Below are 21,419 nucleotides of genomic sequence, written 5' to 3' on the forward strand. Positions count from 1 at the left end.
ATTAGGGCTATTTTTTTTCTTCATTTCCACAATATATTTGCTATATTTATCAAATATGATGATAGAATTCATGGCAGTTTTTTTAATAGATAATTTAGGACCAGTATAAAACAGTCCACTGCACAAAAGAACTATGTGTGCAGACTACATGTAAAAATAGGAATCCAAACTTGACATACTTTTAATTCTTCGAAAGAGAAAAAATGATCATTTTCTTCTAAAAAACCTTCCGCCACAAAATATAGTTCCTCACTTAATGCTTTTGGTATGGAATTTAATCATGGAGTTTTAACTGAATATAGTTAAATTGGCATTGTAGAATCCAAATTTATTGTAAGAATTAAAACATTATGCAGAATTTTTGAAATATAGGTTAAGATAAGAATCTGCTCAAAAGCTCAGGAGCGAACCTCGTTAAGGCTATATTATATAATAGCAGGTCACACTTTTACTGGAATGAAAAGTAAATAATCTGTTACAAGCATTGGTATCACTTGATAGCAGCAAATATTTCCATGAAATATATATATATATATATATATATAAAACAAAATCTTTCATTTTTTTCTAGCACCCAGTGACTCCACGATGTCGAATGAGGAAAAACGTGGGAAGTACAAACAGATGGCGACTCCCAGAATCCCTTGGGAGTGACCTGTTGGGAAGTTCCCAGGCTATAAAAGCAGTCCAGATGAGCTATAATAACAGTCTGGTCAATATCATTACTGGTTAGTGTCTCCAAAAAAGCCTTAAATATATCTTCTTGCATTAAAGTGTCATTTTGTCACATTCTGAAGTCTTCGAAGAAACCAAATCACAAAACTAACTCTGTCGAAGAACCAAGATGGAAAACATTCAAAATGAGAGCTACATGCATAAAGTGAAAATTATTTTAAGGAAAACTAAAAATTATAGCTAGTTTTTGATCTAGCAGATAAAGCATGCAAGCAGTGTGTCATATTTCTGGGCTACATTTTAAACCAAGAACATCACATGTTTGTCAATGTGCATGCAAAATTTTTACATTATGTTCATGTAAATATTCAAATTTCATGGATTTTTTTTACCTGTAAAATTGATATATGTACCATGTTATGTCTGATCATAATCGTAACGGTAATTTATCTGACATTTCTTAACAGCTGAAAGCCCTGTTCTAAATATGAACCTTGATGTAAGTAAACCATACACTTTCCGTCAGATTGAGGATCGTCCAATCACAGAGCCCGAAAGAAAACTGAGTCAGCAGAGGCTGTCTGTGGATACCTTAGCTGTTCCAACCTCTGCCCCATCAGTGAAGTTCAGAAAGTAAAAAACACATATTAAAATAGATCTTTTTAAGGTTGTATGGCATATTCTTCAATCAGATATAAATTTTCCCAAAGAATTTGTGATTGAATTACAGTACCGTAAATACTTACATGCGTTATGTAATTTTTTGTCTGCAATGACTGCAACAGTTACTGTTAATTTCCATACTAAAGGAGAAAGAAAGACATTTCATTGCTTATATTTATGTCTGTACAAATAATCATGTAAAAATAGGTTAAAGTACGTTTAATATGGCATTATTGATACAAAAGTCAATTTGTTTTTTTTTTTTTCTTTAAGGGGAAAAGCACACTATATAGGTGGCTTGAAAAAACTGGTTCGGCCCTCGGAGGGAATGTTTCCTATAAATTATTCAACACTATAACTGGCATTTACTGATTCATAAAAGAAGTGATTTTCCATAAGAAAAAGAAAAGACAAAAATCTTCATTAGATGTAAATATTATGCAAATATTTGATAAGAAAGCTTCGATGTAAATATCCCCCAGCAAACCAATGCCTCTATACATATTTTAATCAGTATATTGGTAGCAGGGAAATAACACCCCCACCCCTGTTCTTGCTTCTAATTCGCGTAATATAAAAACACACATAAATTTCCTCATTTACAGTAGTTCTGCTACTTTAGCAAGTTTCCTTACACAAAACATTTAGGTACATTACAAGGCATTTGTGCAAGATTCAATAGGTGGTATTTCCTATATAATCCTATAGGAAATCACTTTTATTCTGTCCAAACTCAAAATATCCCACATAAGGACATAATTGAATATATGCTTTTTCAAACAAGATTCAGGCCTTTCAAAATCTACTGGTACCTGTACTGGCCAAAATATTTTATGGAGATAAATTCCATATGCAAACATATTGAATTAAAATTCCTTCCGCAAGGTACCAACTATTTTCACAAAAGTACCAGCTGTTTCTATAATCTTTATGAAAGCACTGAAGTTTCCAGGCAAATATGGATTTCTTGATTGTGTCATCTGACCTTAAATTGATTTTGTTTGATTGTGGTTTACATGATGCCCATTAAATTTATGATATTTATTCTGATGCATTAAAATTTTCTTTTAAGGAATTCAACTTAAAGTGAGATAAATTAACAGTTATTTATTCACAATGTGTTTTAAAAATGTTATAATTTTAGAATACCTACTCCTCTTGGACCAATCAAAAAGTATGTACCATCAATTGCTAGACCAGCCACACCAAAGGACATATTTCTCTACCACTCCAAGAAAAGCCAGAGTCAGTTTGGACCAGGTATTGACTTTTTTCTTAAAAAAAACCCCTCCATCCCACTTAAATTATTTTTATTTTTTTTTCACCAGGTTCATTGAGTTCATATCCATTAATTTTAATTATGAATTGTCCTTGAGATTGGAACTCTACCATTCATACCTCTTTGATAATAATACATTTGTATAACTATAGTGCACTGGGGAAATTACAATCTACATTATTGATACATCAGAGTTTTTTAATTTCTTTTTGGTTTTGTAGTTTAGGGGAAACAGTATGATGAAATAGCTTTATTTACAATAATCCTGTAGCCTTGACATGTCACATACATATATCTTTTAAAAATTCATAATGTGGGATTAGTTTTTTTTATTTCCAAGTCATTATTTTTTTCCCTTCCCAGTTTCAAGAATTAATTTATCAACCAGAATATTACTTTACATACATATAAAATATTTTTAAAGTTTTGCTTTTGGAGTCATGAATGATAAAGTGAAAATTGAATTTCCTATAAACAATTAAAGAAAAATTTGGAATGAAATTTCTATTTTTAAAGCTATTCTTATTAAGCTAGCTTGAATGAGATACGAGACTTCATTATTGCATGTTATCAGTATAAGCTTCGAGTCTGTTGCTGCTATAATTAATATCTAAATACTGTTACACATCTGTTTAGCCACCGAAGAACAGGTAATTGAGAGCCACACCTGGTCATGAAATATTGATCGGGGGATTTTAAGGCAATCCTTGCCGGCCAGTGATTAACTGGCTCAATATACTCGCATGTTGTAATTCATGATTTTTTTTTATATTAATGCGATTGGAAAGGACAGGCAATTAGCCATTGGTTTATGTTTCTTAACATTGACGTATTTTGCGCAGAAAAAAAAGATATTTGACATATTGCAAACACCATGTCGATATAAGAATTTTAGTTGGGAATGATTTTAAGTTTGAAAACAGATGAACTATCATTCATATACATACACGTAATATATGTAATAAATGAATTTGAAGTGGCAGAGATTTTTCTTTGCTTGACATCAGATGGTATTTATGGTAAGCTTAAGAATTGAATTAAATATTGGGTCCTCACCAGTGGTGTAGCTTGGGGTGGATCAATGTGGAAGCATAAGGTTTGGGGGCCAGCATAAGGCCAGGATAGTACCTGGTGGGACTTAGGGTGCGAAGCCCCTGGAAACTGGTGCATTTCAGACAATTGACAATGGACAATTTTAAAGTCGCTAATGCATATTATCCATAAATTTTAAAAAGATTTATAACATTATCAGCCATTAAATTTTAATTGTTTTTCAGAATTTTTTCTAAATACTTTTGGTAGTTATAATTCAAAAGATATTGATATTGTCAGAAATGCATTTTCAGCGAGGAAAAAAATCTTACGAACGACAGCAGCAGCTCTTCCTATTAATTTATAAATTATATTCATGAATTAATATAAATTGATAAATTAAAAACATTAAATATTGCACGATTTTCCTACAATTTAGTATTTTCTTCGAAGATTATTTTAAAATTTTTATTCGAAACATTTCAACTTTTTATGAATTCATTTCCCCCCACCGAACAGTGTGGAAGCATGTGCTTCTGTGCTTCAATGGAAGCTACGCCACTGCTCACTCACAGATTTAAGAGATAATACATGTATAACAAATTTAAATTAGACTGCTGAAAATTGCATGTATACATTAATTGTTCCAATTCTTGTTCAAAGTAGGTAGTTACTTGGTAAAATTGTTAAAGCAATCATCACCAGAATATTTTTGTTTTCATAATATTTTACCATATTTCATTTCATATGGTTTGATCGTGCTTGAATAATCATTTGCATATCTAAAAAAAATTTAACCGAACCGAGGGCTTGTCTTGATTGGCTCATTTCGTTTTTATTACTTTCAGAAAAAGAGTGTAGGCCCACACAATGAGGAAGACATATATATAAAATAATATACATAACTAACCTAAAGCTGTGAATTGTGACCTGATAAATCCAATATAAACTGTGTGATAAATTAACATGTATCCTCCATCGTCATAAGTGTTAGAATTCATGTTTGCAGTGTTTCTTTGGGAATTCTAGCAGTTTGATAAAGGAGTGGGATCAGACAGGTTAAAATCTGCATCTATCGGCACAATTTATGAAAGCTAGAAGCAAAATTTTATTCTTTTGTGAACAAATTGCATTCAGACTATTTCTTTCATCATAATTCACACTTAAATGTATATGTAGGTCAAAAAGTTCCTGAATTTGGTAAGTCCAGTAGAAATTGCCAGTAACCATGACAACATGCTTTTCAATGTTTTATTAAAAGTTACGGTATAATTATCTACTCTGTATCAGTAGTAAGAAAACATTTCAAAACTTAAAAAAAAAAAAAAAAAAAAAAATGACCAATTTGGTTTTCAATTCTTATTACACAGTTAACATAATTTCAGGATGATATAGTTGCAGTATGAATTGTATGAATTAAATTGAAATGTTTACTGAAGCTGATTTATTTATCATGATATAGTTGAACATGAATGATATTATACCTTCTAAAAAGAATATATATGAAATATTTATACAGATGTAACACATATATTGCATACTACGATAGTTAACATAGCAAATTAACACATCCAAATCCCATATAATGTATCAAGTTTATTAACTTATACCTAGTTTTTTTTTAGTTTTCATACTCATCAAAGTATAATTTAAATTATAGCTTTAGTATAGTATTTTTTTAATCCTATTTTTTTTTCTATAATTCCCATCATGTAGTTTCATGTGGTTATAGTAGTTTGGTTGCCAGTTTGTTTTCTCATATGAGACTTGGTGGAGTTAAATAGGTGTGTTTTAATCTGTTGTATGTCATATAGTGCTCTATATTCATATGTCATTCGACACAGAGGAATTCCATTTCTTCCTTTCATCTTCTGACAATCAACTTAACTCATAAATTAATACTTTGCTCATTTCCATTCCTTTAATTGAATTTGTTGGAAATTAAACGTTGAATATTTATTTTGAAAATTTAATGGAAAGAAAAATTAGATATTCTCATTTTACACTGATAATTTAAATCATGATTTCATATATTCGCTATGATCATTTCATGCTTACTTAATACTTTGTTACTTGCAAGGTACTTGTCATATTTTATTTATTATTTATCCTTTTGATTGCATGTGATTAAACATTTCTGAAATGTATTGTCATTTTTTAATCCTTCATGGTACTAGGCCCTATTTAATTATTAAAAGTACTGTTTATGAAGATAAATCATTATATTTTAATATTCCTAATTATATGCTGTTGTAGGGTTTGTGGGACCATTATCCCAATATGGTTTGTTCATTACTTTATTTCAAAGCATGGATAGTTTTGTTAATTTGAATTAACTCTGTTCATCAAAAATTATGGAATTTTGATGACAGCTAAAAAAAAGGGGGTATTTTGGTTTGGTTTATTTATTTAAAGCATTGAAAGAATTCAAATTCACATATGCTCACCTGAAAGTGCCCAGCATAAATTTTGTTGGAAATTGATACAGTCAAACCTCATTATCTTGAACTTTAGGGAATCAAGAAAAAACTTTGATCTGAGAATGTGAGATAGGAGGTTAATAAACATGAAGAAAAAGTGGTTGGGACTTGAAATTCACATCAACGTATCCCTTGGTATTCGAGATAACGGTGTTTGAGATCCTGAAGTTCAACTGTATGTTGTTTTTAGAAAAAAGAATTAAGCTACTTCTTCATATATTTTTATTGCATAGAGACACTGTAATAAATAATTTAGAACATCACTTTGTCTACTGTAGGTAATAATTATATTAATTTATATGACTTTATAGTATAGGTATTTATGTATTTTGTATTAAATATTGATCAACAATTTTTAAATTTAGTCATTTCTTATTCAGTATTTGACTATTGAAAAGTCAACTGTTTGAGGAAGAGGCTTCATAATAAATTTTCCTTTCCAACAGAGGTTAAGGCCAAGGTTATACTTGAAGGTAAAAAAAGAATTAACTCAGGCAGAGTAAAAGGAAAACCTATATATCCCTTGTAAGAACCTGATCATACACGTTACATAGGAAATATCTTTGAAACTTCTTCTCAAGAACAACTAAGCCATTATTAGTCATATATATACAGAAGCAACCTTAGGTATTGTAGAATCAAGTTTGTTCAGATCATGACCCCCAGTGGTTGGGGCACAACAGAGGATCAAAGTTTTGCATAAGAATATATAGAAATCATCTTGAAAAAATTTGCTGCTCAAGAACAGCAAAGCCATGATTAGTCATATTATTATAGGAGCATCCACAGGTAGTGTAGATTCAAATTTGTTCAAATTTAGGATGGATAGTGTGGGGCCACAATTACCAATCAGAGTTTTACATATGAAAAAAATCTTTAAAATTCTTCTGTTTAAGGACAGCAAAGCCATGATTAGTAATACTGATAAAGAAGCATCCTGAGGTAGTGTAAATTTAAGTTCCCCCCCCCCCCCCCCCCCCCCCCCGTTTAAATCTTTTCAATATACTGAACTGATTTCTGCTTCTTCTTAGCCAGTGTGCTCAGGTGAGCGATGTGGACCATGGGCCTCTTGTTTCTTTCCATTTTAATTGAACAATATAATTGAAAAGTAACCCACTCCCCCCCAAAGCAATTTTTTATTACAGTTCTTACACAAAAATTTATGTAAGCTTTCAAGTGAGCATTATTAAAAACAAAGGTGTGACACATAGTTTAGTGTAAAAGTAATGTTTGTAAAATGGTTAAGGTAAATACGACACCAATATTAACTGGTATTGAACTTGTATTCTGGGTTGTGTAACAACGGAAATTTTGCCGGGTGTGCAGTTTTAAAAGGAATCATTTATTGAGCTTATGTTAATACAATACTGCATGGTGAGAGGCTATATTAATGATTTATTGCAGTTTTAATTGATTGTAAGAAAGTGTACATTAAAAGTATCTGATATTCACAACTCTGTAATAGCATTGACATGTACATTGTATATTTGATGTATGGCTCTCATTTCATGTTTTAATTATGTGAGTGTACTCTTTGAAAGTGATCATATTAATATTTTATAGATTAATTTACATATAAAGTGAAGAAATGTCTGGATGAGAAATCAACCACAAAACAATTAATAAACTCAAGCAATATAATTCAGTGTGTTTTATACATATGGATACATGATCAAAATAATTCATTAAAAAGTGTGTTTTTTAACTGTCAGTCAAAAAAATGTGTTTTACGTTCTTATTAAGGCCATTCCAATTTTTTTCTATGTTTATAAGCATCCACATGCAGCTTGGTTTTTGACACCCCATATGAGAAAAAACAAACAAAATCAGGAGTCATGAAATAGATTATTCGATCTGGTCAAAATCTTTCACTTCTGTTAATATCTCTAAATATTTGTTTACAATATGTCATATTAGGTATATTTTAAGCATTTAATATCTTGACTTTGCTAAAGAATAGATTTTGGTACATGAAAAATAGAATAATAAAATGAAATGCTTTGAATGACGTAATTTTAAAGACTATACAGCGATTTTTTTCTACCCATTGGGAAAGGGTCCGGTACCGGTTCAATTGGGAAAAATAGCATCGAAGTAGAACAAAAGAGAATTTTCTGTCATTCAAACAAATGAAACGTATTTTGCGTTTATTCCAACCTCATTACTTATTACTCTGTGATTTAAAGAATAAACAACAAGTATTTATTATTTTTCATATCAATGTCCCTTGTTTTCGCATTTTCATGCTTTCAATTTGTCAAAAATGCATGACACTACGCTATCTATACCACATGTCCTGCCATATTTGACTCTCTACTTTCAATTTTAGCGGAAGTGAAACAATTAGTCCACTTGTACAATGTTTCATATAAAAAGAAATACAATGTCATCATAGTCTGTTGCTTGGCAGTTGAATTGGGAATTTTAAGTCTCAAAATTGGGAAAAATTAACATGTTTTGGCATTGGGAATGGTACCGTTTATCGGTACCAGTTATATAAGGGGAAAAACGCTGCTATAATGTCTGTGTTTTATTTTTTGCTTGTGTGTTTTTTGCGAATAGGTAGGTAGGTTTTTGAAAGTTGGATGGACACTAAACAGAGAAAAAACTTGGAATGGCCTAATGTAAATTTGATCTTCTTTCTTAAGTTTCTTTTTTTTTTTTTTTTTTGATCAATTTTAATAGTCTTTGATACATGAGTGTATATCAGTTTTTTTTTCTCCAAATCTAAGATAAAAATATATATTTTAAAAACTCAAAATTGAATTTTTGCCTCATTTTCTGCTAGAGTCATCTGGAATTCTTCTATTTACTAAAAAAAAAAATGTGTGGCACACAATAAGGAAAGTAAATTCACAGTATATCAACTGATGTTTAATATACAATCATAGTTGCTTTAATTCTAAATCTGTTTAATTTAGATGTGATATTAAAGTGCCTAAACATGGACTGGGAACTTCATAGGCCCTTCCTACAGAAGGCAGAAGTCCTAGCCAGCCTACTAAAGGAAGCAGATGATCCTAGATTCCAGAAATATTACAGAAGTCCTGCTTCTGAAACACTGGACACGTACATAAAGAAAAACAAGTTTTACAGCAATGATTACAAGGAAATGAGTAACAGGTAAACTGTTTACAGGAAGCCTTTATTGGAATGTCAAAATGGGGTTGGTTCTAATTTAGAAGAGTTACTGTCATTAAATGTTACTATAACTTAATCAAAGTACTGAAAGTACTGGGAAGCGCTAAGCAATGTTTGAAATTCATCAGAATTATTTTGAATTTAAATTGCCTGTTGTATTGGAAGAAGTATTATGTTGACAGTGCAACTGCGCTGGGGCGAGCACAGTTCTTCAATACATATTCACTTAATTTAAAATAAAACTTATATCCGCCTTTTCAAACCAGACGGGGAAATATTTGAAGGTTAGAGATTCTCCGTTTCTTTAAAAAAAAACCCAACAATATATAAAAATTAAATAACAGATATTTAGTCCAAACAGTAATGTATTTCTCAAACCTAATAAAAAAAAAAGAAAGAAGCAAAAAAAAGAACATGTAAAAATATTTTCATTCTCCATCACCTTAAAGGAGTCTATAAGAGGTAGGTTTGCGTATAAATCGCAATTCATTGGAGGAAGGGGGTTGGGGGGTCGACGAGTTTTCCAACCAAATTTAGACTATAAATGTAGTTACACGTTTGCTGGAAAATGTATATTTTTAAATAATTTTGAACATTTGAAAATGTCGCTGATATTCCTCTCATTAATGTGCAACACTGATAGCTAAAATGTTCTGGTGATAATTTTTAATAATTCATTCCGTGTTCACGAGCGTTTCAAATTGAAGATGGCTGTTTGTGATTGTGAATTAATTTTAGAAAGTGCTCCTAAAAAATAAAAATGTTATTTTTTATTGCGTCGATAAAATATTTCCTTATTGATAACATATTTTATTAAAGTTATGAATTAAAGATCTAAAAACTATCGAATACTAGTATTCTCACTTAATTGTTTTTTAGTATATCTCTTTTTTTTTCATATTCATGAGCGATTTTTAAATTTACGAATCTATTGAAAGGATTTTACAAGAAATACATTAATGGAGTGTGTAAGATATTTACACAATCGCTACGAGCATCCGGTATTTATTATTTATAAATAAAACTTAGACTATATATATCATTTTGTTTTGAATATGCTACAGCTGTGCATTATACATTTTTTACACTTCACATTCATCGTGCTGTGCAGCATATCAGCATCATCATGTGAAAAAAATCTATTAAATGAGCACCCGTAGATTTTACGTCATTTTGTCAGAGATAATTGGTAAATATACATTTTGATTATAATTAAGGATATTATATTTGTCTTCTTCGTTTGATGATAACACATTCAAAGCTATCCTTTACATCTGATTTTCATATACATGTACATGATTTATAATGTATTTGCATCAAAAAATTAGTCTTTTCTGTTGATCTACAATATAAGTAAATTTGTAAATTTAACTTTTTTAAAATAAAATTTTTATACTTTTCTTCTTCGGAATAAAAATATGTCATTAAAACCCCAAAAGTAATTTTTGGACTCTTGTTGAAATACTTAAAATGCTTCAGTATTTTTTTTTTTTACGGATATTTGATACTTTACACCAATCTTTACTTGTTTATGTATGAAATTAACTACCATGCAAAACATGTTGAGAGGGAAAAAATATCCACAGCACGTGGTGTGTTAAAAAGGAATACTAGTACTGAAAATAATTGACCCGTAATTTTTCTGCTAATTCCATGATAAATAATTCAACAGCCCAAGAAAGAAAGACATTATATTAATCTCAAGTATGAATAAGTCTTTATGAAGGTATGCAACATTGTTTTATTCTGTTTTTACTTAGTCCTAATTAAGTCGCTTAGCAGACAAATCAGCAACACACGCACACCTTTACCTAAACTATTTCTTCCTAAGTTCCTAACACAAGTATGCTTAACATTTCATCAGCGCTATTCCTGTCCATTGCTAAGAACGTTTAATTAAGGTTTTAGCATTTTCCGCCAGATCTTTCGCACTGCACACACAATTTTAAAGCACAATATTTGTCATCAATATTTCCGAGAAATTAGTTTTCCTATCTAAGTGGATTCGTTGAAAACACAGCCTCCACGTTCCCTACGTGTACGTACAGCCACAAACTGCCTTTCATTGCGAATTATTTACATCATATTTTTTTACCCCTATTACAAGTATAGAATACAACACAACTAAAGACAGTTCATGAATGCATTCCAGTCTGTTACTAATATTGACACTGAGATGCGAAAATCAACTTTATTGGTAGCTCTCTACATGGTGCAAGGGTGATAATAGGAAGATTGTTTTTAGTTTCATTGTCTGAAATAAGGGTGTAGAAGAAGAAATATTAGTTAATATTGATATAAATTATATAGAACGTACATATGTAGGTACATTGTAAATCAATTTTATGCGAAATTTTCTACTAAATAACTTAATTCCAGTTTGAGTTTTAAATACTTATTAAAATCCCATCTCAGTTTTAAAAATATGTACTTATTCAATCACTACATTATATGTACATGACATATAATTAACCGTTTCTAAGGTATCTGCGCCATAGATGCAGCAATTGTTAGCTACATGGTACACAAGTGGTATGAGCCGACATGATTTTAAATGAACTACAATGTATAGAGATAAGAACCGCCCCTGTCTACTAACAGTGGATTTTCGTACAATGTACATGCATACTCTTTACCTTACTAATTGACTCCTATTATTAGAACTGCACGTAACGCAGTATTACACTAAAATAGCCGAAAGAGCGTCGGGGATTTCCAGTTGCATATTTTTAGAAAACCCAGTGGAGTTATCTAACTTGCTTAGTGGCGCTGGATCGCGAACGGAAGTAGAATTAAGATGCCAGAAAGCGCTTAGTGCTTAAAAAAGGGGCAGAAAGCTGGGAAATACAACATTGTTTTCAATTTCTTTCTGTAATAGAAGTAGAAAGATATTGACAGTTTACAGAAATGACTGTACATGCATGTAATTAAAAGTAAGTTTCTTGTTTAATAACTCAGCAGTAGATAGGTGGTTAATAGTAATTACTATATTTATAGTGTATTTGTATGTAAGGAAATTCGAAATTAGAACATGAAAGGCTTGAAAGTTACAGAAAGACCATAAGCAGCAAGGATTTTACAGTAGTCCCAGTAAGATGTAGAATTCTTAAACAGTGTCTGCTAAGAAAACTGTAAAAGTGTAAAATTAGTGAAAATAAGTAAAGATAATATACCTGAAAACCACTTCTATGCTGTTACTACAATTAAAAAAAAGACTTGTAAATGTATTATAAAATGCTAATTTAAAAAAAATTGGTAGAAAAGATGTATAATGACTGATAGTTTCATTTTCTTTGTTGTGCTTTGAAGTTTTTTTTTCCATGCAGTTATAGATTTGTAAAATGTGGCTTAATTTATACTTCAGTTGTGATACAGCTGTGGCTAAATAAAATGGCTAATAAAAGGCTAAAATTTCACGGAAAAATTCCCAATTTAAACACATCAATTAATGGTTGCAAAACAAATAAAAGCATTTCGATAATAAATAAATAAAGCTATTATAATATCTTATTTGATGTACAATATGTGAAATGTCTTGATGTGTTCCAAGGAGGATTTTTATTCAGTTTGATTAAGATCAAGCTGGAAACTAATTTTATACAAAATAAATTTTACAAACTTTAAATTCTGGAATGATTATAGGTTGAGTCTGGTGGAAGATCCAGAGGAGGATGAAGTTAAAGGAGTGAATCATCCGGCCCATGTTTCTGAGAAACGAGTCAACAATGTCACCATTATAAAACTGGATTGCAAGGACCCCCTTATAACTAAGACAGGTAAGGGCAGTAACCCAGGCAACCAAAAGTTACCAGATACATGTACCAGGTAAACAAGGACCCCCCCCCCCCTTATCACTAAGACAGGTAAGGCAGTAACCCAGGCAACCAAAGTTACCAGATACATGTACCAGGTAACAACGACCCCTTTATAACTAAGACAGGTAAGGCAGGAAACCAAAGTTACCAGAAACATGTACCAGGTAACAACGACCCCCATATAACTAATACAGGTAAGGCAGTAACCTGAGGTAACCAAAGTTACCAGATATATATATATGTACCAGGTAAACAAGGATCCCCCTTATAACTAAGACAGGTAAGGCAGTAACCCAGGCAACCAAAGTTACCAGATATATGTACCAGGTAAACAGTATCCTCAAGTAACCAATGTTACCAACAGATAAACATTAGCATCAGACTGCCAAATATTACCAGTTATCAGGTAAGCAGGTAACCAACTACAAAGTAAACAGTAGCATTACCAGTAATAACCAAAATTTATTGTTACCAGCTACCAGCTAAAAAGTAGCATCAAGTAACCAAATAATACCTGCTACCAAATAAACAGTAGCACCAGTAACCAAATGTTCTCAGCCCAGTACCTAGGCATAACCAAATGTTGCAAGATTCATGTATGAAGTATAAGCAGTAACCATAGGTTACCATTGTTACCAACACACTGGAAAGCTAGTGTTCTGTGGTAACCAAATGTTACCAGCTATCAGGTTACAGGCCAGGTTTATCTGGTGTTAAGACATTTTACTATTTTATGACTGGGGTTTTATTTATCTGGGCTAAAAGACAGGTGGATGTATATAGACTTCCACAGATTTCCTAAGGGGCTTTGTGGCTACCTGTAATATGCAGGAAGTCAGTGCTGAGCAAGCCGGAATGAAGGAATGTTTTACTCATAAAAGAATTTTGTTTGTAATTCATTTGGAATTTTTTTATGTTATGTTTCCAGTTCTTTTATTTTATTGGGTTTATTTTATTGGCAAAACATGATAAAACATTTTTCTAAAAAAAAAATTAGACACAAGCATAATCTCAATAAATTTTCATGGTAAAGATAATGTGTTACAATAATGTGATGTTTTAAACAAATGGTATTCCTAAATCTCGTTTTAAAAAATAGAAAATTCTTGAGATAAACCACACTTTATTTCATTGAACTATTTAGAAGGAAGACTACTGCTTCATGAAACTAAAAAAATGATCAACAAATATGATATGATGAGGAAGAAGAAGAAATACCTTTAGTGTAGACTATCCTTGCATTTAGGATGCCAATTCTCAAAATTGATACTTATGATTGGTTGAGTAATTGCTATTTTAGCTCACCTGGAAAAAGTTTAGGTTAAGTCTTAGAAGTAGGTCTATGTCCCCAAGTAAGTCATCCTAGATCAAACTTGCTTGGTTGATGCATATAGGGGTGTACACTACCAAACTTGCTTTGGATGTTTCATCTGATTAAGTGATTTTGGAGCAGGCCAATTTCCACATAAGCCCTACTTAGACCAAACAGGCATGGATGAAGCACTTCAGTCCAATGCTGCATCTGACCTATATGTTCAAAATAAGTACTAACCTGGTAAGAGTTTTGAAACATGTCCAATTATATTGTAAGTAACTTTTAGCCTTCCTTGACCAAACTTGAATGATGCATATAGGGATGTACTACCAAACTTGCTTTTGATGCTGCAACTGGCCTATATCTTCAAGCTGTGTATAACCTTATTTTTTGGAGCAGGTCCATTCTCAAGTAACTATAAGCCCTATACAGAAACCTGGGGAAACACACTATGAAGACTTGCTTTGGATGCTGCATCTGACCTGTATTTCCTGGATTAGTGAGCAGGGTTAGAGTTTTTGGAAGAGTTCCTTTCTTATGTAACCATGAACCTACCTAGACCAAACTTGAATGAACGATTAGTCTTGGGATGCAACACGACCAGACTTGCTTCATGATCTACAACTACATAAAGCCAGATTAAGTTCTGTGTCTCCAAATGTAGTGATACATTCTTCAAACCATTTTGTTTAAGATGATGCAAATGATAAGCCATTTTAAGCCTTAAATCTTGTAATTGTAAGTAATCTATAGCTGTGTAGCTTAATTGCTGGGATGATATTGAGTCTTAATTATGGGACATGCATAAATGTATAAAATTTCCAAATACATGTAATTGAAATGATGTAAAGGATCCATAACCATGCATATATCCATGGAAAAAAATTCTTGGCATGCAAGTGAATTTTTTTCTGCTTAGGAAAAGTGGTGATTTCGAAAAGTATGAAATTAAAAACTTCACGTCTTGTGAGATAAAAGAAAATATTGAATTATAATTAAGTTCATTAAAAAGTAGTTTGGTGGATTCGTAATCCCTAATGAAATATGGATTTTTAAGGCAAAACAATGCATGAGATTGTGGACAAAACTACAGGGATCTTTCAGATAGAAATAGGATTAAAAGCATGAAACAAAAGCAAGATTTTATGTTCCGTAATGAGAGACCTAATAAAGTCACCTGAAAGACAAAAAAACATGAGAAAATACAAATATTTGCTTTTAAGACAGCTTGTCAACCACTCCCTTTGATGACTTGTTAATCTCCTCAGTTTTTTTTTTTATATTGATATTTGCAATCTTAGTCATCTACAACCATGGAGACAGCTCATTGCAGCACAAAGAATGAAATCAGTGTCATTATAACAGTATAGTATCAAATATTAAGACAAAGTACTACAATTGATCAAGGGAATATAGGCAAATGGAACATTATTGATATTGCAATTTTTTTCCCCAATCAGACTGCTTTAGGGTAAGCCTATATATGTAATTTCAGTATCTTTGTCATATCATTTTACCCATAATCCCCTCTGATTAATGGAGTCTTGGTCTGTAATCCTTTGTAAATGACTGTATCTTTGTATGACAAGTCAGGATCAGGCTTGCGTTTTGTTATGTAAAATTTCTGAGATGAGATCTATAATTAGCATTATATTGTTTCCCTCCCAAGCATCTTGTCATGTGATAGCAATTTTCTTAAATGGAAAGGATGTGACCATTTTCTTTCATCAAGATAAAGGGGTTTTTTTTCTTGACGATTTCCATCCCAAGATATAAAACAACTCTAATAAGCTTTTCTACCAGAAAAACATTGACTATCTAATGACACTTTTCAAGGTTACGCAGCTGCTTCTTCCGAGCAATTTTCTGCTTTTCTGAATGAAAACTGAAAATTGGTAATCAATATACCAGTAGTGTTGGAGCCCTCAAGCTCAAGGTTTTCCCGTAGTGGCATGAATTTTTTCCCTCATTAAAGCATATTCACTGATGTTGTTAGTGCATGCAATGGAGATTAAGACTTTATTTAATCATTCATCAATACAAAACACAAAGAAATACTTTCAGGGCACGTTTTTTAACATTTGCAGATGCTGCAGAAATGTACTATAAAATACACACGCTTTGGTCATGTATTATTAACGCGATCTTTGTAGTAAATGACAGTCCAATGAATGGAGGGTTGGGAAACAACGTGAAGATGAATGAATTAATCTATAGGATCTCCCAGGAAGATGTGTGGTACTCTGCAAATCAATATCGTGAAGTGCATTCTAAGTTCAGCAGGTTAAGATGAAGAAAGAAAATCAATTACCTCTCTCTATTTTTTACCATTTAAAGGCCTTAATTTCTTTAATGTACCAGATAAATTGAAGTTTAAGAAATGATTCTCATTAAAATCATAAACTGTCTTTTGTATTCTATTTACATTTTCCTTATTTGTTTAAATATGAGAATGAAAAAATAATCTGTTATAAATATTTTCTCTCTCTCCCTCTGTCCACATTTTTAGCTAAGAATTTGTTAGCAGACAAATCCAACATATCTCTGTTAATTTTTTTTTTAACCCCAACCCCCCACCCCCTCCTGAAAAGGGGGCATATTGCATTTGTAGACCTAGTGTTGTCCCCTTATCCTGAGAATATTTCATTTGACTGAGATCAAATTTGATACACTGGTCCCCCCCTAAGGAATGGGTGACCCCTATTTCATTTGAGATCAAAATTCAAACTACACAAGAAATAGAAAGATATTGTTGCTCAGTATCTTGAGAACCCTTTGCTTGACTGACATCAATCTTAATACACTGGTTCCCCTCAAGAGGTAGATGACCCCAGTTTATTTTGAGGTCACAAAGTCAAAGGTCAAACTGGACATATTAAGATATTGACCATTTAATATCTTGAGAACCCTTTGCTTGACAGACATCAAACTTGGTACACTGGTTCCTCCTAAGGAGTAAATCCCTACTGATTTTGAGGTCAAGGTTAAAGGTCAGGGTCAAACTGGACTTGGTAAGGTATTGTCCACTCAATATCTTCAATTCCCTTTGCTTGACTGACATCAACCTTGATACACTGGTTCCCCTTTAGAAGATGACCCCTATTGATTTTGAGGTCACAGAGTCAAAGGTCAAACTGGACATATTAAGATACTGACCAATCAGTATCTTGATGACAGACATCAAACTTGGTACACTAGTTCCCCCAAATGATCAGATGACCCTTATTTTTTTCTACCCATTGGGAATGCATCCAGTACTGATCCATTTGGGAAAAATAGTGTACGTAGAACAAGGGGAATTTTTTTGTCATGTCAACAAATGAAATTTATTTCGAGTTTATTCTAACCTCATTACTTATAAATCCATGCTTGAAAGAATAATCAACAAGTATTCATTATTTTACATATTAATGTCCCTTGTTCTCACATTGTCATGCTTTCAAGTTACCGAAAATGTAAGACACTAGCATGACTACGCTGTCTACAACACTCATCCCGCCATATTACCACTGATCTCTACTACTGATTAAAGAGGAAGTGAAACATTTACGTAACTCATACATTTCATATGAAAAGAATTACGATGTCATTGTAAATCTGTTCTTCAGCAGATGAACTGGGAATTTTTAGACTCAAAATTGGGAAAAATTAATGTTTTGGCATTGTGAATGGTACCGTTTATCGGTACCAGTTATATAAGGGAAAAAACAGGATGATTGGTCTTGAGGTCACATTTAGGCCAATGGTCAAGCTTCTCAAGATAAAGAAAGATTTTGTTTGCTCAATATCTTGAGAACCCTTTGTTGACTGACATCAGACTTGTACATTGCTTCCAACTAGGCAGTTAAGATAACCCCTATTAATTTTGAGGTCATAATGTCAATTTGAAAGGTCAGGGGTCAATCAGAACATAAGAAATTATTGACCACTCAATATCTTGAGAACCCTTTGCTTGACAGACATCAAACTTGGTACACTTGTTCCCTTGAGAAGCAGATGATTCCTGTTGATCTTGAAATCACATTATTAAAGGTCAAGGTCAAATTGGACATAGAAAGATATTGACAGCTCAGTATGTTGAGAACCTTTTCCTTAACAAACATCAAATTGGTACACTAGTACCCTCTATTGACTAACAAATAAATTACCTCTAATGATATTGAGGTCTGATAGATATCATTACAGCTATTCTAAATTCAAAGTTACACCTTCAAGTCAATTTCTTGACCATCTAGACATTAGTATCTGATATTAAGTTAAACATTAGATGTAACTCTTGCATGTATAAAGAGGATACCATAAAACCTAGAGGTGAAAAGAGTATGGAATGTTAAAGCTCGAAGATCTCAAGCATTTATTGTGATAAATAGTTGATAAAGAGTCGATAGTCAAGCAGTGTGTTAAACTTACATGTAACTTAATCCCCATGGTGATAAATCAAATAGATCATTTCAAAGTTCAGAGATAGTTTTTCTTCAGTAGCGATAATTCATAAAAAGACTCCATGTATGCCCATTGTGATTTTAAATTACATTGGAATTAAGGATCAGTTGCTGCAACTAACATGATCGAGTGATAAAAATATAAAGAGATGTAATATAGTGAATAGGAGGCTAAGGTACATTGTATTTTTCATTCTAAAAAATAAATAATATGCCACTCCAATACATTTCATGGGAGAGACAACCATATAAAGTATCTTTCTTTGAAATATTGAATGAAGATGTTATGGCAATTATTGACAGGTAGCTAGTTTACACACCTGGACCATTAAGTGTGGGTGAGTAAATTAATTAAGCACTAATCAATGAAAGATGAAAGCTAGGATCACGAATTTTCTGGCTATGATTCATCGGCTTCTAGAAACAATCCTAGAACATCGTGACGAAACCTTAATTTACTTGTTAATGTCATGACCTTCTTTTAAACTTAATTAGGACAAAATGGTGTTATACAAGGCATGAAATGTTAAAAATTTTGCAAGTTCAGTCCTACCCTTTCAGTATTGTCCTGATTAGATAAGTTTGACTGTATATAAAATAGTAAATCTTTTTTAATCCAGACTCCACTGGTGCCCTAGATCTGGCACCTGGCCACTGGTGCCCTAGATCTGGCACCTGGCCACTGGTTCCCTAGATCTGGCACCTGGCCACTGGTGCCCTAGATCTGGCACCACTATTTCCCTAGATTGGGACACCACTTCAGTGAAGTTAGCTAGATCTGGTCATGCAAAGTTTCCGAGATTTGCAAAATTAGATACATGTAACATTCTGGATTAGAAAACATTTCAAAGAATTGAATTTTACTGAAAAGGACTAAAAAGTTTTCATCATAATAGGCAAGATTTCAAAATACACAGAATTCAGATTAGACAACTTTTACTGTAGTTGTGTAGCACTATGTTAAACATCTCATAATGTTATATGTAGCTTAAGAAATGTCAACTCCAATAATATCAGTTTTATTGTTAATAAAATTCACACAAATCAATTGCTTAAGTATGATAATTAGCTAAGGAGGAGAAATTCCTATTATTTTTTATTCATGAAATAGATTAGTTAATTTAATTAATATTCTTAAATACAATAGAATGAAAATGATGTTTTCCTTGGGGATTGAAAAAAAATCAAGCTTTTTATAAGACTTCAATAACGTCAATTGTGCAGTAAAATTTCTTTAGTACAAACACGGATATTGCAAATTCATGGATATAGCGCAGTTTTCTTGGATCCCTAGCTATATAAATTTTATGCATTCCTTATCTGGATATAAGAATAACAGATAAAGTGAAGTTATTTCATGGGTCCCAGTGACTTAGTCATAACCAAGTAGTTTTACTTTAATCAGTGCCATTTTAATGGTAGGAGTTGAGGAGATTGGAAGTTATTTTTGGATTCGACTCGCAGAATTCATCACCGTACCACAACTATTTCTGTATTGCAGATAAGTACTCGAGTAAAAAAAGAAAGTGTAGATGTGTACTCACATTCAAAAATAGTAACTATTCTAAAAAATACTGTTCTATTTTGAGTTTATCGTATTGGCACTGGTGGGTTTCCCTATCATTAGTTGTGCACACTCTGTGCTAATTAAATTGGTCATATGTGGGCACGAATAAAATAGAAAAAGAAAATTGTGTCGAGGAAAATTTGATCATTAGATGAGTACACAAAACCATACAGTAATCTGATAAAGAGAGAATTCTGTGATTAATTATATTGACAAAGTAAATTGGTGTATCAATACTTAATGTGACAATTTAAGTGACTGTCTTAAATTAGACTATTAGATTGAAATACTACAGAAAAAAGTATGAAAGTATATATTATTCATTGTTAAAAAAAAAGAAAAGATTTTGATATAAAGAATAAGGTATGGAAAAGGCCAAATTTGGCTATAATTGACAAAAATGGAATAGTTTATTTAAAAATTGTTATACAGTGTAGTTTGTAATTAAGAATCCTGTATAATGATTGTTTGAAAACCAGCTATAGCATTTATTCTGTTGTACACAGAGGCCACAAGAGTGCAATAAATTAGAACATTTTCCCCAACTAATCCTTGATTCTGATGAAATTTTGTCAAAATTGATAATTACTTTTCTCTTTTGAAAACACAGAATGATCAAAAGCAATCCTGTCTGTGATTTTTATATATGATATTAGTACATGATATATGCATGTAACTGTAAATTTGGTAGTTGGGCTACCTTTTGCTTCATTATGCCTAAAAATGGATAAATGTTGGAACAAAGGTGATAAAAATCAGAAATTGTCAAAAAACTCATAACCCCCCTGTGATATATTTTAATATTTTATGTTATATCACTTAGCATCAATGCTTATATTTTGAAAAAAAGGATATATTAACAGATTAAAAATGCATCATTCTGAGACATACCCAAAAGCAAGGGCCAAAAAGGGCCTTTATCTTATCATGTCCTTTTCCATTAAAGATATGATCAAAGAATTTGATATATTCTGGATCTTGAAGGAGTCTAAAACACAAAAAAGAAAAAA

The 21,419-nt window shown here is 31.9% G+C and overlaps 1 protein-coding gene across 5 annotated transcripts in view; it reads left to right on the forward strand.

Annotated features, from left to right (window-relative positions):
* LOC133188603 (BTB/POZ domain-containing protein 16-like) overlaps positions 1-21,419 on the forward strand; it is a 48,264-nt gene that overhangs the window by 6,839 nt on the left and 20,006 nt on the right. For 4 of the 5 annotated variants that reach the window (XM_061324095.1, XM_061324093.1, XM_061324092.1 and 1 more), the window contains 6 exons: positions 572-728; positions 1,143-1,308; positions 2,483-2,598; positions 5,906-5,932; positions 9,051-9,252; positions 12,913-13,046. In XM_061324095.1, coding sequence (XP_061180079.1) covers positions 572-728; positions 1,143-1,308; positions 2,483-2,598; positions 5,906-5,932; positions 9,051-9,252; positions 12,913-13,046 — 802 coding nt within the window. The remainder of the gene's footprint in view (positions 1-571; positions 729-1,142; positions 1,309-2,482; positions 2,599-5,905; positions 5,933-9,050; positions 9,253-12,912; positions 13,047-21,419) is intronic. The other variant, XM_061324094.1, reaches the window with a different exon arrangement.

This window comes from Saccostrea echinata, unplaced genomic scaffold (assembly GCF_033153115.1).
Source record: "Saccostrea echinata isolate AGI-Se365-2 ecotype Australia unplaced genomic scaffold, CSIRO_AGI_Sech_v1 ptg000016l, whole genome shotgun sequence".
In the NCBI taxonomy this organism is placed as follows: domain Eukaryota; kingdom Metazoa; phylum Mollusca; class Bivalvia; order Ostreida; family Ostreidae; genus Saccostrea; species Saccostrea echinata.